At 33.3% G+C, this 27,223-nt stretch overlaps 1 protein-coding gene across 4 annotated transcripts in view; it reads right to left on the reverse strand.

Annotated features, from left to right (window-relative positions):
• f (forked) overlaps positions 1–27,223 on the reverse strand; it is a 102,793-nt gene that overhangs the window by 34,948 nt on the left and 40,622 nt on the right. For 3 of the 4 annotated variants that reach the window (XM_065360022.1, XM_065360024.1, XM_065360023.1), the window contains exon 2: positions 18,162–18,317. In XM_065360022.1, the coding sequence (XP_065216094.1) occupies positions 18,162–18,271 (110 nt within the window). In that variant the 5' untranslated portion in view covers positions 18,272–18,317. Of the gene's footprint in view, positions 1–1,510; positions 2,225–18,161; positions 18,318–27,223 lie in introns of those variants that run through there. The other variant, XM_065360025.1, reaches the window with a different exon arrangement.

Raw genomic sequence — 27,223 nt, forward strand, 5'->3', positions numbered from 1 at the left:
GAAAAATTGGGAGCTAAAACAAAAAATGGTGCATTTTTTTCATTCTTGGTCAAAAGTATTCTCAAAATGTGACTTGAATATAATGTTTTTGAAGTCGCCTGCAACGTACCTAATCGTGCAAGTCAAATTTTTTTTTCAATTCGAGATCCAAAAATTACTTCCATTTTTTTCCTCAATATTGTCAAAAAAAGTTTTTGAAACACAATATGACTTAAAATAAGCCCTGGACAACATAATTTGGAACTTTTTTTGTTTGTTGGAAAATTGAGACCTAAAAATACACTTCTGTCTTCTACTCATGTACGAGTATGTCAGAAGTGGGCCTCAAAACGCAATAATCTCGATAAAGTGTTATAATTAAAATAAAACCTTTTAAGATTTCTAGTTAGGTATCTACTCATCAAAATGCCCAATCAAGTTTTTTTGGAAATACGAATGCTCTCCCTAAAGAATTTTGGGCCTTTATAAAATGCCATTTTGAGCACATGTTAATAAAATTGACCATTGAGCTTCGAAACGTGATCTAAGTATTGAAAATTACGAAAAAATTACCACCAATTCAAGTGTTGATGTTGATGCTACACTACTTTGAAGCATTATCAAAATGGGCTTTTTTAAAACGAATTGGATCTTGTGATAGGTACATACAATATTACATATATCGAATTAGTCTGTCCTTAAGGCCCAAACCATACAGTAAAATCTAAATAACATTTTTTTCATAACAAAAGGATGAATTTTTAAGTGTGACGAGGAGGAAGAGAAACGGTTGAATTTCACTCTCAAGAGCTCGTATAGGTACTTTCAATTTTCGGTTTTAGATTTTACAGATTTATTTTCTCAGCTCTCTTCCAAAAAAGCCTTAAGTATATTTTCTTCACCACCCCCCTCCCGGCCACAAAATTGACATTTCTTTGAATCAGAAAATAATTATTAAAAATCAAATTTTTTTATGCGATCCCAATCCGATCTTAAGAAGTAAACCTCAAATAGGAAGTTGTCTGAGCATCTATAAAATTAAATGTCATTGCTGGTTTTGGCTACATAATGAAATTTTATCATTTTGAAAATTTTCTCAGTTCCGCTGATGCTCATTAATTTTTTTTTCAGATGAAGATAAATGCTCGTAACCTTGGATGACCACAATTCTAAATTTCAAAGTCAACAAATGCACTCTTTCCTGTATTCAAAGATGATCTCTTTTTTTTTTGGTAGCAAATGTGTGAGTGAATTTTAAAAATGAATTAGGAGTAAGAAGATCAATCAACATGTAAATTCAATAATTGATACAATAATTAGGTACCTAATAAGTACTCAAGTAAGATTATTAGAGGTATAAATTCCAATTTTGATACATTAACTTGATTCAGAAATGTCCAAAATGTGCTCCATTTCTATATAAGAGCTCATTTTATTTGCTCCTTCAGCTGCCCTTTTCAGGACAAATTTTATAATTTAAGGTTTAGATAACGTAAAAAATGAGTAAACTATATAGATTTATAATAGGTACCTCTCATTTGATTGGCATCCGGCCACAATTTCAGAAATTCGATTTCTGATTATTTCGAGATACATTTTGGAATAGCTCTAAGAACTCCGAGTTGAATTACATATGTAACAATTATTGACCTTTTCCAGAACCCCTTGGCAACCCACTCAAACATCCAAATCCAAAAAAAAAAACTTCTCCACTTTTAAAATATTCCAAAATACTTCATCACCATCGTCAAACCAGCAGAAACAATTCCACTCGACACTGAGAAATCCAAATCCTCGAGTAAAAAAATTTTTTTGTCAACACAGAGACTCTTCAACTCATCAACCGTAACATTCCTCACAAAATGACATTTTCTCTCGATTAATTACACCGGCTGCGGCTCTGGCTCTGACTCTGGCTGACGCTGGTGTAACGGTGCCGTGAAATTGGTCATTCGGCGAACACTTTTAATTAACAAAAACAGAATCTTATTACGCAACACTGTCGATAAGTAAATAATTATTATAAAGATTACTCGCTCAAGTCAACTCGACCCTGCCGTCAATCACCCAATAAAACATAACGATTACGTTTTCAACAAAATTATACTACTCGTGTATACTGAACAGAACTGATGATGGTAACTGTAACACGCACCGCGAATACGAAATCAATCGAAAACTGAGCATAACTAACTTTACAAGAGCATAATGTGGAACCGCGAATCACTGCTGAAAAAATCTGACCGATCGACATTGTTGCAGTAATCGCGTGTAGCTTGGATGGCCACGCACGCGGCGAAAGCAGTCCACAAACGTAAACATCTTTCACTTCCTAAGCTCGATAAAATTATAATTAAAGACCGGTATGTCTGCGTCGCGTACTCGTATTTGTATGTATTTACCGGGCACCACAACAGTGAACAGACGAAACGGAGATGACGATGGATGGCGTGCCTCGAATATCTTCATAAGACACACGGTCAGCAATCAGCATCTCAGCCTCTCAGCCTCCCAGGGGTAGTCCCAACAAGTTGTTTGTTGATGACGATGACGCACAGTCCACACGAGCGATATGGATATAAGGATATGTACGAGTATTTTTTAAATACGGTGACATTCATCGAACGCGAGTCTCTTCTTTATTAATAACGATGCTAAATTAATAAGCGAAAGTATACCTAACTACCTAACCACTGCATACATTTTCACAATTCCATGTATGCTGCCTTGTATCTACATATTTGCGGCCTTTAAACATATGCGAATGCTTTTAAAGGTCATTGGTGGCGATTTCTTCTAGTATAGGTACATATTTGTAATATTATGCTGAAAAACTACATAGTTAGGTACTACTCGTATCTATACCTACAAATAGGTACTTGAAAAAGTTTTACAAGTGCTTAGGTACGATTTCTCTGTGGTGCGGTAAGAAAAAAAAAGATGAAAATATGGTCACTAAATCAATACCTAATGTTGTACAAACTAAGATTAAGATTTCAATCATTTAGATATTCTATGTAGGTATCTAAAGGATGAGTAATTTATCAAAATTATCATTAATTAAAATCAAGATCCACTGTGCTCATTCCCGCTCTCATCGATGGCTCTTATTGATGCATCACCATTATTCCCTTCCCTCCCTTCACTCTGATTCAGTTTTTCAAATATCCGATATCCAGTCATCAAAAAATTATAATAATTAATAACCAAATGAGATAATCAAGCCACTTCATTATTTAAAAAATTTCCCAGCGCTCATAAACAGTTTTTTTTTAAAGATTAAATTTTTACTTTATTTTTTTCAGGGATGGGAGGGGGGATCACATGACCTAATCAGACTGATTTTTTTTTCAAGTTTTAAAATGCTGATTTTTTCCAAAAAATTTTAACAAAACAACAATAATTATCGTACTTATGCCTATAAATGATTTCATATTTTTCAATTTTTTGCTGGCCTTTTTTTTGTATTTGTAAAATGCTCATTTTTCTGTTTTCAAATTTTTATTATGCTGGTTTTTCAATTATTTTTTTTTTTTTAAATCTTTATCATATTGATATGGTGAGATATGGCCTTACCGAGTTAGTACGTAGTTATTATTAGAACTTTTATTATACACTAGATTACTAGCTAACCCGTTAATCGCGCATACTGCGCGATTCTTCGAAACGTAATAATATACATTTTAAAAATTCAGTAACTACACAATAAGTAGGCATCTACATAGAATGATCACGATTTTTTCATTGTTACTTATTGGGAAATTCATTTTTTAAAATTAGTATTATAGGTATCTTTCTTTTTCAACAATTGAAGAAAAGTCCTGGTTTCATTTCTTAAAAAATTTACAAAAATGTTCACTTTTGGCAGCATTGCAAACTCTTCGCAAAAATACCAAAAAAAGAATTGTTTTTTACCTTATACTTTCACCTAATAAAAGCGACAAAAATAATTGCAAAAAAATGTGGACTACATAATTTTTTTTGTCAATAACCACCAAAGTTGCTACTTTTTGCTAAAATTGACAATGTTTCTTGTTTTTTACCAACTCAACAATCTTAATTTTTTTAAATTTACATCAGAAAATACCAAAAATCTTGGTAATTACCTATTTTGCTGTTTGCTAAGGTTGTTAAAGTCTCGACTAAAATGACTCGATTTGCTGCACCCTCTGCATAAAGTGGTGAAAACTTTCAACCTTGGCTATATATAATGACTCGATCTGGTCAAATATCACATGTCACAAAATTTTGAGCTTTCGCTTAGCTTTTACCATCATTTTTTGAAAATTTCTAAAAAAAAAAAAGCTAAACAAAAGCTCAACACTTCGTGACATGTGGTATTTCACCTGAAATAACAAACTCTTGATAGAAAGGCCTCAAAGTGTAGATGTGTAAGTTTATATTGTGAGCTCAGAAAGTTGTTTAGTAAGCTGAAAAAAGCTCAATAATGAAGCCATATTTGATTGATAAACAAAATACCTATGTTGTAACCTGAATGGTCTAAGTTAAAAAACTATTTTTGACAAAAAAAACTCAAAACTTGATGGTACGTAAAATCTCTGTGAAAGCTTACAACTTTGTGACAGGAGGTAATGTTGACGATGCACCCTGAAAGCTTTTTTTTATAAAATCAACTTTTTGTCATAATTTTGTTTCACATTTTAAAATTGAGTAAAATATGTTTTTTTCATCTTTTTTTAGCCCATGGTGAAAATTGTTAAACTTTCAACATAAACCTGCATATCTACTATTTAAAACCTTTCTATTGAGTGGCTGTTTATCAAAATCGGTTCTGCTGTTGCAGAGACCTTGCTGTGACAAAAAACTGACATACTTATAATAAACTTTCAAACTTTTCCTGAACTTTTACCGTTAATTTTTTTAATTTTTTTACAGTCTAGTCTAGAATGGTTTTTTCGCGGTGATCATTCAAGGTACAATATGTATATTTTTTTTAGACATCAAATAAGATCAAATACTACTATATGACCAAAACTTTCAAGCTTTCACTTAGCTTTGACCGCGAACTCTTGTAAGCTTTTTTCTTCGAGATTTTTCTTTTTGTGAAGATCTTTCGAGGGACAGTAATTGTATGTATGTACTTCTTTGTATACATCGAATGTGGCTGAGTATAGGTTAAATAAATGTACCGTATTGTCGCCAAATTTTAAGCTATCGCTGAGCTTTTACTGTCAACTTTTGAAAGTTAGCTTAAAAATTTTGTAAGCTTTTTTTTCTTCTTCAAGATTTGTCTTTCTGTGAAGCTCTTTCAAGGCACACTATACATACTTCTTTGTATAGGTATGTCAAATGGAATGATTATAGGTGGGTCATTCCACGTCAATTTGACCAAGAAGTGGTAGGGGGGTTCGGCGATTTTTTTGAAATTTTTCCTGTGGAAAGATATGGAATTTTTTCCCATGATTAGGGGTTTTGAAAGGCTTTTTGGTGATATCATAAAAATCAGTGTTGCCACTTTTTTTTTGCGCAAAAAAATTACACTCACAACAAAAAAAAAAGAATTCGTTTATTTTTTGAATCTTTTCGAATTTTGATTTTTTTTGTGAATATTTCTTTCAGAACTTTTTTGAGAGTCGGAACGATATAAAAAATAAGTTTCGAAACTTTTTGAGCTAATTTTTGGTACGAAAAAAAAGTGGCAACACCAATTTGTATGATATCACCAAAAAGCCTTTCAAAACCACTAACTATGTATAGGAAAAAGTTCCATATTGGTAGGTACCGCGGTTATCGAGTAATCCACTGCTGAAATGGATGATATTTCAAGTTCACTGAAAACTTTGACACCCCCTGGCTGCCTTTGAAAATTGGCTGGTGGGCTGAGATTTGCGTCATTGGTCATCCCTTCAGAAAATCTTCCCACAGGAAAAATTTCAAAAAAATCGCCGAACCCCCCACCACTTCTTGATTGAATTGACATGGAATGACTCAGGTTAAATACTGCATATCACAAAGTATCGAGCTTTCACTGAGCTTTTATCATTAACTTTTTTTTGTCAAAGTGTCAAAGTTTGTTTTTCCGTGGAGATATTTTGAGGTACAATTTTGTCTTTTTGTGATGCTCTTTACTTCTTTATAATATGTATACGTCGAAGGCGTTGAGTATAGAGTTAAGATCAATTATTGAGCTTTTTTGAGCTCATAGCACAACTTTTTTTGTAAACTTTTTTCTTCGACATTTGATTTCTCTTGATGCTCGTTCAAGGTATAATATACATACTTCTTTGTACATGTGGAATGCGCTGTGTATAGGTTAAAATCGGTTATTGAGCTATTTTGAGCTTTACAGTGCAACTTTACGGACTTTCGATAAAAACCAGCCGTGGATGAGATCTCAGAGTCAAAAGAATCCGGCCATAATTTTAATATACAGAATCAATTATTGAGCTTTTTTGAGCTTATGGAAAAAAATTTGTTGTAAATCTGTTTTCTTTGACATTTGACTTCTTTTGATGCTCTTTCAACGTACCTATAATATAAGTACTTCTTTGTACATGTGGAATGCGCTGTGTATATGTCAAAATTGATTATTGAGCTTTTTTGAGCTTTACAGCACAACTGTTTTTGTACACTTTCTTCTTCAACATTACACTTCTTTTGATGCTTTTTCAGGATATTATATACGTATTCGCCGTACATGTTGAATACACTGTGTACAGGTTAAAATCAATTATTGAGCTTTTTTGAGCTTACGGCACAACTTTTTTGTTAACTTTTTTCTTTGACATTTGACATCTTTTGATGGTCTCTCAAGGAATACTATACGTACTTCTCTATATACACTAAATGTGCTACATATAGGCTAAAATCAATTATTGAGCTTTTTTGAGCTTTTTGGCGCAACTTTTTGAACTTTTGATAAAAACCTGCGCATGTACGGGTCAAATGCTTTTTTGAAACATCATCAAGCAAAATCAGTTCAGCCGTTGCTGAGATCTCAGAGTCAAAGTCATAATTATAATAGGTATATAGAATCAATTGTTGAGCTTTTCTGAGCTTATGACAAAAAATTTTTGTAAGCTTTTTCTTTGACATTCAACTTTTTTTTATGCTCTTTCAAGGTATAATATATGTACTACTGTGTATACATCGAATGCGCTACGTATAGGCTAAAATCAATTATTGAGCTTTTTTGAGCTTTATGGCGCAACTTTTTTATGAACTTTTTTCTTCGACATTTGACTTTTTTTGATGCTCTTTCAAGGTATAATATACGTACTTCTCTGTATACCTCAAGTTGGCTACGTATAGACAAAAATCAATTATTGAGCTTTTTTGAGCTTTAAGGCACAACTTTTTTGTGAACTTTTTTCTTCAACATTTAACTTTTTTAGATGCTCTTTCAAGGTATAATATACGTACTACTGTGTATACGTCGAATGCGCTACGTATGGACAAAAATCAATTATTGAGCTTTTTTGAGCTTTACGGCGCAACTTTTTGAACTTTTGATTAAAACCTGCACATCTACGGGTCAAAAGCTTTTTTTTGAGACTTCGTCGATCAAAATCGGTTCAGCCGTTCCTGAGATCTCGCTGTCACAAGAATCCGGTCATAATTTTAATATATAGACTCGCTGTCACAAGAATCCGGTCATAATTTTAATATATAGATACTGGAAGTATAGGTAACCTGGGAACTGTAATTATGTGGCGCCGCATACAGAAAGGGGACACGCGCCCAAAAACAAGTTTTTGACAAAAACGCGCTTAAAGTTTTTGAAGTTGTTTTTGAATTTTCCAGTTGTAATTAGAAATATTAGGATGGTCACTGCTGGAGTGCTGGGTATGTTTAAGACACACTCTGGTAATCTCTTTGCGAACTTTTCGGGATAATTTTACATTATACAGGATGGCTCAGTTATAATTGTGCTCATTTAAAAAAAAAAATTTTACTTTTTATTTTTTTTTTTATTATTTTAATTTTGAGATCAATTTGGAGGCAAAATGGAGCGTTCCACGAGAAAAATACATCAACCAAACTTGTAGAGAATTCAATTTCCAACAACCTAAAAGCGATTCATTTTTCTCCAGAATGCATAGTTTTTCCGTTTTTCTTAAAAAAACAAAAATCTTACGATGATATTGTAAAATTTTCTTATTTTGAGCAAAAACGGAAAAACTATGCATTCTGGAGAAAAATGAATCGCTAATAGGTTGTTGGAAATTGAATTCTCTACTATTTTGGTTGATGTATTTTTCTCGTGGAACGCTCCATTTCGCCTCCAAAGTGATCCAAACATAAAAAAAATCGATTTTTTGGTCATTTTTTAAAATTTTTTTTAGGTACCTCACCTTAGAGGCATTTTTTACCCGTTTAGAGTAAAAATCCGGTCTCAACGATGGTTCCATTGAATTCTACGATGAATTTTACATAAAAATCAATCATTTAAAAAAAAATCCATTTTTGGGTCGCGTGTCCCCTTTCTGTATGCGGCGTCACGTAAGTGTATACTTCCTGTCTTACACCAAGCTATGTACCATCACGGTGCTTGGTATAAGAGAGGATCTTCTCTTAGCGCTGATATCTCGAGCTAGTCCGTATTTTGTCAACACAAGTAAAAAGCATACAGATGTATGGGCAGGACAGGACCCCTCTTCCCCTCTTCCCTGTTTTTGCCCACATGCTTAAAACGTGGTTTTAATTAACATTTTTATAATCACGGTACATTTGGGCATTCAATCGATCTTCCCAGGCATGGATAATGCTTCTCATCAAAAAGGAGCTTCGTGTAGGGGAGAGGGAGGATGTTTTGGACACTTTTCTTTGATTTGAAATTGCAAGCAATAGGAAACATCTAGAAAGGTGGGGTTGGTATCAATCAAAAAAGGATCTCAATGCGCACATTTTGACTTACATACTAGAAAAATTTTTAAGTTGCAAACTAAACAAACCATCGGACTTTGAAAAAAACACTATTTTGGGTGGATGTGTTGGACACTGGTGGGATGTTTTGGACACAATAGGTAGATGTTTTGGACATGCTGAGAAAAAATGTTTTTTTGAATGTTTATTTTTGGAAATCCCAAATTTCAATCCATTAGAAATCAATTGTCAGTATCTGTCCACAATTTCACACAATTTCACACAATTTCAGCTGACTCTGATTGTTTTTAATATTAGTGAGGCAATGTTGAAGAGTCGCCTTTTTTATGCCATATTTTTCAGCCAGTGCTGGCCTGCTCAAATCGACATATTTTCGAGAGGCAACTTCAAATCATTCTTGATTAGCATTTATCATATCCCACTTGACAAGAGATTTGCCGGTCAAGCTGAAACGCCGGTTGATTTTTGTAAATTTGCCATTAAATAGGCGCGCAAAAATGACAGTAAATTTGCCTTTAAAAAAACGCTGGTTAGAAACAACTACTTTTTATAAAAACAGCCATTTAAACAGATGTTTTTGACCAGCAAATGGCAGAATTTTTTATTTGACGAGCTGCTGGTTCTCGCAAGTGAAAAGTCACTCGGCTACTTTATTAAAAACAGTTGTTTTAATCAGCTGTTTTTTATTCACCGATTATAGTGCACATGCGCAATGGGTATTCGCAACTTCTTTTTAAAAAATTGAATAAAAGTACGAAGTGGGGTACATGTATACCGCTTGAAAACAAAAATATTCATCTTGCAATGATAGCTGTGTGGTTAGGGAATTGGATCGGCTAGCAGGAGTCCTGGGTTCAATCCCCGCTCGGGCTAGAAATTTTTTGTAGATTTCAGGTTTTTATTTGGCAGTTTAATGCATTAGGTATTTAAACAAGCAGCCGATTTTTCCCTGGCCTTTTTTTAACGGCAAATTTACTGTCATTTTTGAGCCGGCTTTTTCACTGGCTTTTTTTTATCGGCGAATCTATTGTCAAGTGGGATGCCAGACTCATTAAAAGTCTTTCCTGGATTTGTTGGATAAAACTGAGGCAATCTTACACCCAAACATAACAAATTAACACGAATTTATCACAGTGTCCAAAACATCCCCACTATGCCATTTCTACTTAAACTGGCTGTGGGAAAAAAGTATCAGCTTTTCACGAAAAGGTAATTAGTGATTATTGACGAGAAAGAGTCAGAGATTTCATTTTACTTGGGCTCTTGACGAAATTCCTCACGGTTATTTTTCAGGAGCTCAAAATGTGAGACAAAATTTTTTTCCAAAAACAGTTCAAAGCAAAAGCTGAAATATTTTTATCACATGAGTTGCTATCTGGTAAATGTTGTCAAATATCAGTTGTGGTACCACATTGCCACATAATAGTGAAACCCCCGTCAAAAAAAATCAAATCAAATCGTCAAACCAGCAACTGTCCAAAACATCCTCCCTCTCCCCTAATACATTTCTGTCTAAGTGTTTAGTATTAGGGACACCTGTGAAAGAGACAGAAAATATGGACAGTATGTGAACCTGGTAAGTAGATTCACCATCTTTAATTAATTATAGCTCCATCTTAATGATGTAAGTATTTGTGGATATTGAGCAATAAGCACTTTATTCACAAATATTATAAGTAGGTATATGGATCATATTATATCTGTGTGATGACATTTGACTCACTATCATCGAAGTGGTATTCGAATGCATTGATTGACCATTATGGTACATCTTAAGTAAGTCATTAATGCAAGTCGTCTAATTTAGGCTGCAGACTTTATTTATTTTATAATACAAAATGATTTAGATTATTTTATATTTTTATAGTCCTACTTTTATGTTGAGTTTAATTATAATAAATCATATTGACACGATTGAAAGTATTGATTGACTTACTAATGTGATTCGACATTTTATGCATAGAGATAATTGGGATGATTTCTAGCTCTCTGACTAAATCCTCTATTCTGGCATTAGGTAATTATTCACTACCTATAGGGAATAATTAATATCCTTCTCTCCATCAGACTAATTAAATTAATATTTCTATACCTAATCAACCCTATCAATATTATTTTTAAAAATGAATTTTTCTGCGTTTTTTGCTTAACTTAAATAATTTTTTTTATCTAATTTTTTTACATTTCCAAAAATCTTACCAACATACTTCATTTTGTTTTATGATAATTGCTTATTGTACCTATTTTTTCAAATTTCAAAAGTTTTTTCTGTTATTGGAGGAAAACTCCAGTTTTTTTACCTCTCTTAAAAATCCTATACGTTTCCAGCGAAAAATGATTGAATCTGATCACATCTGATCAGATTGGATCTGGCCAGATCAAAGTAATAACACGTTACCAACCTTTTCAATTTAAGGGGTTCATAAAATAATCATCCCCTTTAGGCGATGGAGGCAGTATGCACTATATCAAAGTTGTTTAAATATTTTTGAGCTCATTACAAGCTTTATTATGGCAACTTGAGAGAAAAAAAGGCCAAATTTTTGAAAAAAAAATTCATTTAAAAACTGAATATTTTTCAAAATATCAATAGGTAGGTAATTAAGTAAGTTAGGAAACGTGTAGATGAAATTGCATACTTGGTTCGCCGTAAATCCGATGTAATCAGAGTAGGTATTCATTTTATAATTTTTTTTATGCTGAGTATAATGTTTTTGACTCATTTTTTAATTCTTATATTTTTCCCCCTTATAGGTAGAGTAATTTTGAAAAATATTCTGATTTTCTGACATCGAGGAGAGAAAAGATCGGATCTGATCAAGTCTGAACAGATCCGATGAAGTCAAAACTCTGATCTAATCAGATCTAAATTCTGAGTAGACATTTTTTGATCAATTTTTTTTTCTTTAAATTGTCTAATTTCTTTTGGTAAATGTTTTTTGGCCATTTTTTAAATTTTTTCGAAGTTTTTTTTTACAATCAGAAAAGGTGTTTCATTTTTTGACACCTCAAAGGGAAAAGTCCGGATCTGATCAGGTCCGAACAGATCCCGATCTGATCAAAATTACGATCTGAAACGGGTACATTTAGTTTGACAAAATTATACTTATCTGGAAATGTCCAGAATGACAAGTTGGATTAAAAAATCATTAGATCTGATGTGAGCTGATAATTTATGGTCTGATCAGATCCAATCATTTTCCACTGGAATTTTGACATATCTGCTGCAATATTAATTCTTTTCGAATTTTTATTATTTTTTTAAAACTTTTAAAATGTGTTTAGACTTTTGTCTAAAACTTTTCATTGATGAGTATTTTGAAATACTTGCATCTTCAGTTTTCAAAGGGATGGTTTCAGAAAAATTGAATTCAAGGTATAATATTATCTACGAGTTTTATTACTCCTTCAAGTACAACCCAAAGGCAAAATTTCATTCATCTGATCGACGACTACCACTTTTGACTGTTCTTGTTGTAGTTAATTGTTTGTTTTCATTTTACCGTGTCTCCTTTTCTAACCTCTACATTTGTGTCCACTTGAGTATAAATACCATAGTTACTGATAAGTTAAACTTCCCGTCTTCCTTCTTCTTCCATCATCCATTACCAGACGAAATTACTACCTTAATTACTTGCAACATTGTTGTTGTAGTATGTAGATATACACGTAGTAATGCTAATTTCTGCTCGCAAAATGAGCTATTTAATTAGCGAGAGCCGATACGACAAATTAAACTCTACTGAAACTGACACGACACTCGACACCGAGTAAACAGTTATATCGAGTTGGTTTTTTTGAACTAGGTAGCACGCTGTTAAACATATGTTATAAAAACTTCCTCCGGCTATGTGCGATGTACGTTTTTCCAAATGCTATGAAGCATAAACCGATGTTACTTTCATCTAATGTAATGCTAAATTCCTAACGTTAGATTACGCGATACGAACGGCGATGTGAAAATAAACCCAGCGAATCTGTTTAATTACAACTTGAGCGCATCACATAGGCTACTAAGTAATACCTATCTACAATATGACTCGTCGGACACAGTCTAGCCAAACCAAACCAAACTCACCTAGGTCAGCTAGACACACGAGAGCCAAACCCAAATCCATTCCGGTCTTCGAAAGGACCTCCTAGTCCCACACAGCCTAAGGTGATCATTAGAATAAAAAAAAAGTCACTCTATTGTAACCACAAAGATGCATATACCTACTTTCTATAATACACTTCAAAATTACACCTACTTATCGCCTATACAAAATAGTTACTCGTACAATGACAAAGTAGACACACTCTACGAAAATCAACTCGTATATCTTTTCAATTAACGGATTGCAATGTGTGTAATTATGATATAATTAAAGACTCGCTACCGTTATTGTTGTGCTCGCGAGTACTGTCGAGTATTTCGCAGCAATTCTTTAGCAAGTATTAGCATCGCTACTCGCGGTATCTTCTCCTCACACAGCTGCTTCGAATGTCCCCAGATTCCCGGTATTATAGGTATAGGTACCCGATTGTGTGCTTTTTTTCGTTCCTCTCCTCGAGGTGCGTATATTCTTTAGCGTGCGCCTTGTTACGATATATTGCTACTTTCACTCGAGCCGACGACGACAACGACGACGACGCCAAAGCCTAAGCCGAGCTACCGCCAAGCACATACATACTCGTATAAGCAGCAAGGTTACCATTTTCATCGTGTAAAAATCGTATAAGGAAAATAATAAAAGAAGAAAAAAGATTAATGGTAACGGTAACGACGAAAGAAAATATCAAAATTAATAACTTGTTAAATTTTTAACGACTATATTATGATGTTATTATCGAATATTCGCCAAAGTGTCAACCCACATACTCGTATGGTATGCCTTACCTATATGACTTATGTAGTAATTTCAAACTTCAAAATTTCAATATCCGGTTACGTGATAATCGCACCTTTATACGTAGTGAAAAAAGGAGGAGGAAAGAGAGGGGATATTGATTTTTTTTGTTTTTATTTTACATCACTCGTCTAATATCGAGAAAACTGTCAGAAGTGATCGATTCCTGATCGTGATGTCGTAACATTTCATCATCTCAAGAAAAATAACAAAAGCCAGAAAATGTAAGAAACGTCACAAAAGTTTAAAATTCTTTTTACAAATATCACGAGAGTCAAAAAAAAATTCAGAAATGACACAAAAGCCAAAAATAGCAGAGAGGTCATAAAAGTAAAAAATGCCACAAATGTCAAAAAACCAGAAAATTCTGCAAAATCTAAAATTATGGCATAAATGACAACAATGTTACTCGTACATAAGCCAGAAAGTGCCAATGTATTGTTAGAGTCAGAAAGTGTGAAAAATACGCATTACATAAATACATGACATAGGTGAGTTGAAAATGCCTTGAAATTCACAAAAATAAAAACCAAAAAAGGTCGCGAATAACACAAAAAAAAATGCCACAAATGTCCAAAAGTCACGAAAATTTTGCAAAGCCAAAAAATTTCAGAAATATTTTGTATCAGGAACATTATATGAAAGCCAAAAAAAGATTAAAATTACTACAAAAGTCAGAAATGCCACACAAACATCAAAAAGCCAGAAAATTCCCAAAGTAATACAAAAGCAAGAAAATCTACTTACATAAGCCAAAAATGTCTGCAAACGTATAAAGGCCAGAAATGACACAAAATGCAAAAATTCCAGAAACGCCACAAAAACTTATAAATGGCACAAAAACAAAAGTCAAAAAATGTAAAGAATTTCAAAAACGTCTAAAAGCAAATGTTACAAAAGCAAAAAAAATGCCAAAATGCAATAATCGTCACAAAAGCCAAAAATTTTACAAAAAAAGCACCACAAAAGCCAAAAAATGTAAAGAATTTCAAAAACGTCATAAAGCAAAAATGTTACAAAAGCAAAAAAAATGCCAAAATGCAATAATCGTCACAAAAGCCAAAAATTTTACAAAAAAAGCACCACAAAAGCCAAAAAATGTAAAGAATTTCAAAAACGTCATAAAGCAAAAATGTTACAAAAGCAAAAAAAATGCCAAAATGCAATAATCGTCACAAAAGCCAAAAATTTTACAAAAAAAGCACCACAAAATCCAAAAAAATGTAAAGAATTTCAAAAACGTCATAAAGCAAAAATTGTTACAAAAGCAAAAAAAATGTCAAAATGCAATAATCGTCACAAAAGCCAAAAATTTTACAAAAAAGGCACCACAAAAGCCAAAAAATGTAAAGAATTTCAAAAACGTCATAAAGCAAAAATGTTACAAAAGCCAAAAAAATTCGTACAATAAACGTCACAAAAGCCAGAATTTTCACCAAAAAAAAAGCACCATCAAAAGCCATAAAAATGTAGAAAATTTCAAAAACCGCATTAAGGCAAATGTTACAAAGGCCAAAAAACGTCAAAAATGTTTTCCCAATAGTCAGAAAATGCCACAATAAAATAACAAAAAGACCTCAAAAGCCAAAAAAATGTCAAAAATATAATTCTGATACAGTCATAAAAGCTTAAAATGATGAAAATGCTGTAAAATTCAGAAATGCCAAAATCATCACAAAAGTCTGAAATGCCACAAAAGTCTGCGTTTTTACAAGCGTCTTAAAGTCAGAAATGTCTCAATAACCAGAAATAGGTAACACAAAAGTCCATACACGCCATGTCACAAAAGCCAAAATATGCCAAGAATGCCAGAAACCTCACAAAGCAAATGTTACAAAAGCCAGAAAATATGTCGCAAAATCCAGAAAATTCCAGAAATGGCTGATGAAAGATCGAGAAAGCCAGGTAAGTATTCTACAAACATCACAACAAAAGTCAGAAATACCACATTCGATAAATGTCATAAATGCCAGAAGTGTCACAACAGTAAGAAATAACCCAAAATCTAGAAATAACCTAAAATTATAAATTTCATAAACCCTTGAAAAACCCAAAAATGTTTGGAAAAATAAAAAAATCCCACAAAATCTAGAAAATTCCAGAAATGCCTGAAAGATTAAGAAATGAAAGCCAGGCATTTTACAAACATCACAAAAATCAGGAATACCAGATTTTGACAAATGTCAGAAATGCCAGAAGAGCCACAAACGCAAGAAATAACCCAAAATCTAAGTACATAGAAAAACCTAAAATTAAAAATACCATAAACGCCAGAAAAACTAAAACTTATTAAAAAATCAAAAAATGGTTCAAAAAGCCAGAAAATATATCACAAAATCCAGAAAATTCCAGAAATGTCTGATGAAAGATCGAGAAAGCCAGGAATTCTACAAACATCACAAAAATCAGAAATGCCATATTCGATAAATGTCATAAATGCCAGAAGTGTCACAACAGTAAGAAATAACCCAAAATCTAGAAATAACCTAAAATTATAAATTTCATAAACCCTTGAAAAACCCAAAAATGTTTGGAAAAATAAAAAAATACCACAAAAAGCCAGGAAATATGTCACAAAATCTAGAAAATTCCAGAAATGCCTGAAAGATTAAGAAATGAAAGCCAGGCATTTTACAAACATCACAAAAATCAGGAATACCAGATTTTGACAAATGTCAGAAATGCCAGAAGAGCCACAAACGCAAGAAATAACCCAAAATCTAAGTACATAGAAAAACCTAAAATTAAAAATACCATAAACACCAGAAAAACTAAAACCTATTAAAAAATCAAAAAATGCTTCAAAAAGCCAGAAAATATGTCACAAAATCCAGAAAATTTAATTTTAAAAATGTCTGAAAGATCATGAAAGCCAAGCACTCTATACAAACATTACAAAAGTGAGGAATACCAGATTCGACAAATGTTATGAATGCCAGAAGTGCCATAAAAGCAAAAAATAACCCAAAATCTAGAAAAAGAAATTTAGAAATGCCATAAACGTCAGAAAAACCGAAAATCAAAAAATATCACAAAAAGCCAGAATATGTTGGAAATGTTAAAAACACTACAAAAGTCAAAAATGCTTCAAAGATATTAAAAGCTAAAAAATTAGCGAGAAAAACGCAAATTCTGATGATTCAGTTTTTGAACACCCCCTTCCCTTCCCCCTTCCGCACTCCATAAAATTTAGGGCTCTAACTTATCAAAAATCGACTTGTGACCCATCAATCTAGGTTAAAATTTTACGAGAAAAACGAAAAATTTTATGGTTTACTTTTTTGACCTCAGCATACAATTTTATGGGCTCTAAATTTTATCAAATTTGGGAAAAAAATTTCAAAAATGGACGTGTGTATCCATGTAGATTAAAATTTTGTGAGAAAAATGGAAATTCTTATCATTTAGTTTTCTGACCCCACTATAAAATTTTGAGCCCTAAATTTTATCAAATTTGAGAAAAAAATTACAAAATCGACTTGTATAACCTGCCAATGTAAGTAGATTAAAATTTTGCGAGAAAAACGCAAATTCTTGTGATCAAGATTTTGGACCCACTCTCATAAAACTTGGGGCTCTACATTTCATCAAATTTGAAAAAAAAATTACAAAAATTGACGTGTGACCTATCAGTATAGGTTAAAATTTTGTGAGAAAAACGAAAATTCTTATCATTCGGTTTTTTGACTCCACATTCAACGACTTTGAAAAAAATTTCGAAAATCTTCATGTGACCTGTTCAAACATAGCTATTGCTATTGGGTTTGGTTGAGCCATGTAATAGAATTTGGAAGACAGTATAGTAAAAAGTTTCTTTTCAATTTTTGCCAACCTATCTTTCAAATCGAAGAAGCTATATATGACTGATTAAAATCAACAAAATTTTTGAGCACTTCCAATTTTATACATGGACAACATTTTTTTTGGTCGTTTTATGTTCTAAAAGTTTGTGTCGTATTCTTATTTACCCAAACTCAAAACTAAAGGTGTCAGAAGCATTTTAAAAACTAGAAAGAACTTCAGATTTTACATTTTGAATTTATCAAAAAATTTGAACACCATGCACTTCTGTGTTTACATGGCAAAGTAATGCAACTCAACTTGTACAGTTTTGAATACTTCACTTTTTACTCGACTACGTAAATTCTCTAATTAAAACCCAAATAAATTCAAAAAAATTCAAAATCATAAAACCATCACATGTATCTACCTACTCATTTCCTCAGTCAAATTTCCTCCAAAAACACCGCATATCTAATTGCATTAAATTTCGCCTGCAAAACCGAATGCATCAATGCAAAAATTTCGCCAATGCTACCACAACTTCCTCTCGCAGAGTTCACTTTCTTTCACACATGGTGGACGTGAAAAGAATGATAAATACGTATGATTACAGTAGGTACTCGAGTACCTCTAAAACCCTCAACATAGGTAACCTAGACATACCTGAGTTGCGACGAAGATTGAGCAAGTAATTTCACGCAGTCAATACATCCTCTGGCTGCTGCATAATGCAATGCTAATGCACCATTTGTACTTCTCTCCAGAGCCGGCATCTCAGTCTCCCACAGTAACCACTGCACTACGCTTACTCGACCATATCTGTGAACAATACGAGCACGATTCGATTATATCAACTGCATAGCGATATTATAAAATGAAAAAAAAAAAACTTAAACTAGGATAGTATCGTCTTTTTTTTTCTTCTCTTATTATATTTACCACAATCGCGATATTATTTAATTACGTTTTCGATGTGTGTCATCAACAGCGTGTAAAATCATATCACCACGAAATACCATTCCACCTTCCCCCTCCCCAACAATGCCTATTATATTATATTATTTACTCAGGTACCTGTAGTAGAGGTATTGTGTGCCATAAGTAAACCGAATATGAATATAAGATGGTATTCGCTAATACCAGGAATATCTTAATTGCATTATTATAGAAGGGTAACGATGAGGGGACGGTATAGTGATGAGTTCCTTAGGTACCTAGGTAAGGTACTACTAATATGAAATATTTACATTCAAAATTGACCAACGTTACCTAACCTTTTTACTCGATGGTGATTATTAAAATTTATGATGAATGTTATAATTCGGTATATGCTCGCGAATTATTATAATGCTATATTTTTACGGAAGCATATTAATCTGATGTTAGCTCTACTGGAAATACATAACGGATTCCTCATCCTCTAATCGTATAGTAAGTTTCGGAATTACTGTATCCCCATACAGTAGGTACATACGTGTAACTAACCTAACCTAACATAGAGCCAACCAAAAGGACGCTAGGTGGGTAATAGGTAGGTATAGCTAAAAAATCTACTCGTGCAAGCAATTATTGATGAAATCTCATCCCAATGAAAATTCGCGCTTCAATGAATCTGCTAGAATATGTTTGCAGATAGTGTTAAACCACTTTATGTTTTTTTTTTCGTTCTTCTCGTCTTCTCGCGGCGTTCTTAACATCCATTTATGAAGATTTAACGCTCGCCTCGATGATTTTAAAATAAACTTTATACGTAACAATTGTAAAGAAATACTCGCAGCTATGAGTTTTCTACTACGATAATGCTTCGCAATCATTTTTATTTTACGCAGAATGATGCGATGGATTGCCGGCTGCGTGACTTCGATACGGAAATTCGTGATTATTATGAAATTTTTTAAAACTGACAACAGGTTAGCAGGTTGAAAAAACACGGTTTTTTGTTCAATGTTGGGATATTTGGACTGATGGTGGATATTTCGGTGTATGTATTTGGCATACGATTTGATGCATTTGCAGGCAGCTGTAACTGGTAGGCAGATTGATGATTTTGAAAAAAATGCTCTCCTTGTATTTTTTTTTCGATTTAAATTCGAAAAATCGCCACATCTTTCTCAGACGTGAACTTCAGCAATCCGCTCCTCAAATTTTGACTCAGCAAGGATGCTTGTTGGATAGCTGATCTACTGATCCATCATTGGCCGGATTCAAGATTCAGGTCAGAAAATATATTTTTGTACTTGCTTCTCAATTTACAATTCACTGCGCTCACATTCAGAATAATTCAGATCAGTGACATTTTCATAATTTTTTGTATCTCTTCTCAAAATTGGTAGCTGTGAGGCACTGAGAAGCCTTATTCAAAAAAAATTGAGCTGGTTATTTAAAATCAGTTAACTGTGCCATTTGACATTTGAAGCTTTTTCATAATTTTGATAAAATTGAGGACACTGTACATTTCTAGCCCTGAAAGATACTCAAATCCCACTCTGAAAATCAGTTTGTCAAAAAAAATTTTTTTAAATGGTCTTGATTGTATTTTTCTTTTACTTAAGAGTTTTTAAATGATAACTTTCACAAGTTTTTGAGCAACCATTATAAAAATATTAGTGATGGGATATTATCGATATTTCAGGATATCGATATCATCAAAATATCGAAGGTCTCATATTGATATACATATATCAGAAGTTTTTGACATTCGTAAAAAGACCATAGAACAGCTGATTTTTCATGAAAAGAGAAACTATAAATCAACTGTAAGCTGTTTCTATTCCTCATTCTTTGCTTTTTCAGCATCTAGCTACCTGCTACCTATTCAATTCAACGCTTCAAACTTTGAAGATGTAATGATGAGTCATTGATGACATAATCATTGGCGTAGCCAGAGCATATCTGGAGGGGGGGGGGGGTTTGGTTGTTGGAGAAAGGTCCAATTTTTTTTCATGACGAGAGAAAAAACAAGTAGCCCGAGCGTAGCGAGGGCAAAAGCTTTTGAAAAGTATGATTTTGATATGAAGGGTGGTTTTCCAAAACGCATTAAGTCCCAAAAGTAAGTTCCGAGAAAAAGCATAAAACATACTCCCATTTCATTAGAGGGCTTATTTTGAGTATGCAACCAACCTAACATTGAAGTTTAGGTATAGCTTGATATGATCCAACACGCGGTGTTGAGTTGAATGTTGCACAAGAGATTCAACAAGTGTTGAAAAACATGGACTTAATGCGTTTTGGAAAACCACTAGACGTTTTATGTTGAAAAATGAGCATTCATTCAGGAAAATTATGAGGTAACTATAAGATAATTATAAAATGAAAGTACCATCTTGTAGGAAAATCAATTTCCAACAAAATGGTTCCTACTACTTACTGTTTATTTTCAATCGCCAGTGCACAAATTGAAGAATTAAAAAAAACACCACGCTAAAAGTACATTTTTCTGCCTTTTCTCCTTTCCAGCTTACATATTACCATTCAATTCAAAACCTCTTATCAAAAATTATGTTTGTATTTCACTTCTGAGGAATTGTGATTTTCTGAAAGTTTTTGCCTTATATTTTCGAATTACGTTGATATTGATGTCGTTTTCTTGTGATTCGATACTGCTGAGCGCGAAATTCGTATGAAAAAGATTCCATGTTGTAAAAGCAGCTTAATTTTGAAAATGGTGGAAATTTAGGAGAGGGCTGAGTGAGTATCGAATCATAAGAAAACAACGAAAACGACACCAAATTCATCAAAGTACATTAACTTTATTTCAAAAATGAATAGAAATTCAGGAGGGGGCTGAGGGCTCCGGAGGGGCAGTTTCAGTGTAGGAGAAAATTTGACGCCATATTCATGCTCAGTGGTATCGAATTATAAGACAACGATACCAACGTCATCAAAGTAACTTCATTCCCAAAATAGTGAAAATTGAGGTGGGGGCTGAGGGCTCCGGAGGGGCTGTGGGGGTGTAAAACAAAATCTAACGTCATATTCGTGCTCAGCGATATCGAATCATAAGAAAACGACACCGTACTCGTTGATAGTCATTTTCCCCAAAATTCCCATTTCACCCCCCCCCCCCACACACACACACACACACACACACACACACACACACACACATTTCCCAATTTTCTAACATGGCGCACCACCGCAAAAATTTCGAAAAAGGTATTGGGTCAAAAATACGTCCAAAAAAGGTGTTTCTAAAATGTACCTCGCAATCGTCATTGTTAAATACCATAAAATAAGTTAAAAAACTGAAAACGTCATTTTTGAGGGGTAAATATGGGGGGGAGGGGGTTGAAAATTTCAGTGGCGATACTTCCTAAGGATGCACGTATACAACATACTATAAAATTTTAAAAATCAGTTCGTATGGGAACAAGCGATTCTACAAGCGTTAAAAAACATGGACTTAATGCGTTTTGGAAAATCAAGCGCATTTCAACAATTTCACAAAAAGCTGGAAAGAACATGGATAAAATAGGTATTTTAGGTAGGTATGCGTCTCAGATGATGTGTCCTGACGTCACTAACCAAATGGCGCGAAAAAATCAATTTCGAAAAAAACGGACTTAATGCGTTTTGGAAAACCACCCTTCATATGTAAAAGAACAATGCTTTTTTATAGGACGAGATTCATTATTTATGCTTCAGAATTTCAGTTTTTGAACGATTTTTTTTTAAAATTAAGCAAAAAGACCCGAACAAAGTGAGGGTAAAAGCTCTTGAAATATCATGTTTTGAGAAGTAACAATTTTTTTTTAATGTGAGCAGTTCAGTAAATTATGATTTTTTTACAGGAAGTCAATTTCGTAATTTCATTTGACATTTTCAAGAGTTAGGTAGCTTTATGTACCTTGAACAGGTGTAAAAAAATTTAGAAATAGAAAAACTGTACTCAGCTCGAGCAATGAGAGCAAAATATTTCAAAAATGTGCCATCAAGTTCCAAAAAAGTCGACAAATAAGTCTCTTTCTTAAGACTGAAAATTTTAAAACAGGTACCTAGGAATAGCTAAAATAAACAAAAAACGTAACATTTGAGAATTTAAGTAGCCAGAGGATGTGAACGTGATACGAATTGACTTATTGTTACCTATTTATTCATTACTATACCCAACTATTTGGTTTGTCGTAATATTATGCATGTGCAGCGGAGAAATGAGAAATTTTAATCGTAAAATTTTAGCAGTGACCCTGCGCCAATGGGGGGGTCTCGACCCCCCAAACCCCCCCCCCCCCCCCTTGGCTACGCCTCTTGACGTAATGTCAACATTTCACCATCCTACAGATATGGCCCATGGCTACTTACCATTAATAGCTGCAATAATCAATAGTTTACGCTAATAGAGTCTGGAAATGCTCAAAAAAAGCAAAAAAACACCTAGCACAATCATTTACAGAATTTTTGCATAATTTTCAAAAATTTTCCGATACGAGTACATCGGATATAGGATTTTTTATACCGATAACTATCGGTATACTTTCATATCGATATATATCAATAATATCCCACCACTAGAAAATATGGACCGGAGGTGTCCACAAACATTTAATTTTGTCAGTGAAAAAATGTATCAAATAATCAGTCTCTGGCATGCTCAATTTTGAAAACTTGAAAACAACTTTAAAAGAAATTGAAAGTGTATTTAGCTCAAGACAGCTCACGTATGTGTGTGGTGATCTCAATGATGTCATTACTCCAGCTCATTTTATTTTTTTATAATCAAAGTAACATTTCAGTTTACAATGAATTGGGTGTTGTTAATACAAGATCAGAATTATCCAACATTTGGCATTCTAGTAAAAAAAGTGCTACAGTCGTTTTGGACCATGTAGGTAGGTCCTAGACTGCAACTTGCCGCCAAGTGTGAAGTGATAGAGAATGTTTTGATATACAATTTCAGTTGAATTTGAGTGTGTTTGTTAATCGTTTTTGTCCATTTGAACACATTGATCCACAAGAAAGTTTCTTCAATACAAATCATTTTGAAAAACTTCGAACTTTATTTACATATGTGACCCGCTCTGACAAAACCGACCATTTCAACAAAATTTCAAAAAATGTTTTTTTCTCAAAAATCTGATCTTTCAACCCTTAAAACTCATTTTAAACATCATTATTTTGGACACTTTTTTTTGTCGAAACGGTCGGTTTTGTCAGAGCGGGTCACATATGTCAAATATCAAATATCACATTTTTGTCCTCATCAGATTCTAAGTCCAAACAGCAACACTAGCGCTGCCTGGCTCAAATTGAATGAAGAAAATTTTATTGATATGTCTGTTGGCTGGCTTTTCACTGCTATCCACAATCAGCTTGAAATTCATAAGTTTTGTGCCAGATGGGTGCCAAAACAGCTCCTCATACTGCTCTTGCCACTCAAGACCTCCTCAAAAAATTAAATTGCGAAGTTTTTCCTCATCTTACACATTCACCAGATCTCACCCCATCAGATTTCCACTTTTTCTGCCACCTGGAGGTCAAATTTGGAGGAGAATGATTGAAAAACGCAACAAAACTCAAGAGTATCATGCAACAAAAAGTTGGCCATAGAACCCGACCCTGTCGGGACATAAAAGCTGCTGTACACTGGTACAGCAAATGATTGGAATGTGATGGTGATTGCATAGAAAAATTGGAAATTTCTTCAAGTTTATCATATTTTTTTCCCAAACCGTTTTCATAATTTTTTCAATATTTCCCAACATAGGGAAACTTACTTATTGAACGACCCTTGTATTTATCAAATTTATGTAAAAAGGGCGATTTTACACAGAGGAATACTGTCTACTGTCTAGAGTCCGTGAAGCAGTATATTGATAGAAGAAGATGACTCGAGTGTAAAATGGAGTTTGGGTATTATTGATCAACTCAATGTTGGTAAAGATGGGAATGTTTGTTTAGCCAGTGCAAGAATAATTAGAATTTAAAACATGTACAAGGTGTGCAGAAATATTGTGAACCCCTAAGAAAGTTTTCTGCTAAATATTTTGGTTGGTCACAGTGAAATCATAATAATGATAGTACCTGATTGGTTGTTGCCTTGTTGGTCTGAGATGATAACATTCCACCAATCATATGCATCTATTTCACGTTGCCAACCTATATTTTTAATGAAAAACTCTCTTTGGGGTTCACGATATTTTTGCACACTCTGTATTACTACTACACCTACTCGTATTAAAAAGTTGTATCCCTTAGAAGTAGAATTTAATTACAGTAAATTTTGTCTCTTTTCAGCAGGGCTTCAAACCCGTACCCATACCCAAAAAAATAAAACAAGGAAATAGGAATACCATGTACCTACCCAAAGCCTCACCCAACAAAACTATTTTGAACCCAAATTAAATCCTGGTAACGGGTATTCTACTAAAGTTTTGTTCAAAATATCAAAAAATGAAGAAAATTCAAAATGGATGGAATACCTGTACCCATACCCCAAAAAATTTTGGAATACCAATCCTAAATCCATTGTTCCCCAAAATCCCTCTAAAAAAATTTATTTTAAAGATTTAAACTTTTTTATTCAGTAATTTGAGCAAATAATGAGCATAATTATAGGTACCTACTTACTTGAAAAATACAAAACGTACTGAAAATAATGAAAAAATTGAAGGAAAATTAAGGAAAATTAAAGGCATCGTGAACGACAAAATGAATGAAACAAATTAGAAAAGATGAAATTTGAAATTTAAAAAGGCTTTGAAAAAATAGAATTTTTAATAAGAAAATTGAACTAAAAATGAGCATAAAAGCAAAAGTTGAATTTTGAAAATTGAAATTTTCAAAAATCACTTGAAATAAGTTCTTGAAAAATGAAAAAAAAAACGCAAATTAATGAAAAATTATAAATGTTGAAATTTAAAATTCAAAAAAGTCTGGAAAAAACGGATCTGCAATAAAAAAAATTAAAAATTTGGAAAATCAATACTTACTTCGAAATTTTAATAAGTATTTGGGATAAAAATATTCGGGAATTTGGGTTCAAGATTTTGGGTTTCGGGAAAATGGTATTCGGAAAATATCCGTTCGGGAATTCGGATTCAGGGTTTTGGATGGTAACCACCCACATTTAATAACTTCAAATACCTACCTCTAATAGACATACTTTTGTATTTCTTGCCACTTAGAGTAGGTACTACTGTATGTAGGAAAGTGAGATCGAACAGTGATTTTCTTAAAAAAGGTTTTCTGCTACTCTAATAGCAAAATTTAGGGAGGTCCCAATTCTGGTACCATTGAACTGAAAAAACAGTGCTTTGCTTCTCATCTAGGTACTTGATCTTTTATATGTATTCTTCCAATGAAAATTGATCATCATTTTCAACAACTTGCAATATCAGGTAGAAAAGCAATTCAGTTAAGATATCATCTCCGCTGCTGAAATCTATCAACGATGTGCTGGCGGCTAAATTGAGCACTCCTACTACGTCGAAGTCATTCGAAATTGGAATTATAGTTTCACATAATAATGTCTCATTGTCAGCATCATCTTCTGCAGATCTCATATCAATCGAAGATATCATTATTTCAGCGTCGAATGCCACAGAAAAGTCCAAGCCATCGGTGGTTATTGGTTGTTGTGGAATAATCGACGATGGAAGATTATGGGCATGAATCTGTAGAATTTAAACAAAACCATAAGCACGCAGTGATTCAATTTTCAAGATGAAATATTTAATTTCGAAAAACTTACGAAAAAACTAGGCAATGCACAAACGAAAATCAAATTCAAATTCAGCGACATGATTTCAATATTAATACATCGAATAATAAAGACTTTTTCCATTCAAAAAAAGTAAAAAGCGCGCATATTTATGTAGACTCTTCATTCGGATATAATATATTTTTTTTTTTTTGAACTGACAAAATTTTCATTCGATCGACGTGAAATCATGCTATTCAAACTGAGTTTAATTTTTTTTTATACGCTGCCTAATTTTTTTGTAAGTTTTTAAAATTTACTTTCATCGTAAGAATGAAACTATACAGCTACCTAATTTTATTGTTTGATTTCTGCAGATTCATGCCTATATTATTCCATCGTCAATTATCTTCGAACGAGCAAAAAGCACTGAAACTTTGGACTTCTCTGTGTCATTTGAAGCAGAAAAAATGATTCTTGTATCTTCAAATGATGAAGGTGATTCCAATATAAATACAGCTTTATGGCAAACAATACTTCTAACTTTGAATCAAGCTAAAGGAATTCAGCCGCTAGAATCAGTTGCACCCAATTTGGAACATTTCAGTAGCAGAGGTAAGTACAATACAATCTCAATTGTTTTCCTGTCTAATATCAAAACTTGCAAAAAACAATGACCCAGTTTCTTTTGAAAGGATATAAAAGCCTGATGTCATCAGAAAATGATCGAGTTCGAGTTATTGTTCCAACCGTTGAATCCACTACTTGGAAAATGGCACAAGATCCGATGAACATCGAGTCGAGCCATGTCGATTCGTTTGTAAATTTTGGTGACGATATGCTCATTGACATTCAGAAAGAAATTAGGAATCGTGTGTCCGAAGAAGTTGAACTCCCGGAGTCGAAGTATCAAAACGTCTCTCGAAATCTAGATCTGCAAGATCTTGATAAGCAGAATATAGAAAAAGTATTTCCTATGTTGAATTTCAAGAAGGGTGAAAATTATGAAGCAGAGAGAAACGGAGAATCGTTCTTTCTGTTTAATGGCGCCGTTGGGTCTAAAAAATCGGTTACATAAAGACACAGA

The sequence above is a fragment of the Planococcus citri genome, chromosome 4, assembly GCF_950023065.1.
Source record: "Planococcus citri chromosome 4, ihPlaCitr1.1, whole genome shotgun sequence".
Classification (NCBI taxonomy): Eukaryota; Metazoa; Arthropoda; class Insecta; order Hemiptera; family Pseudococcidae; genus Planococcus; species Planococcus citri.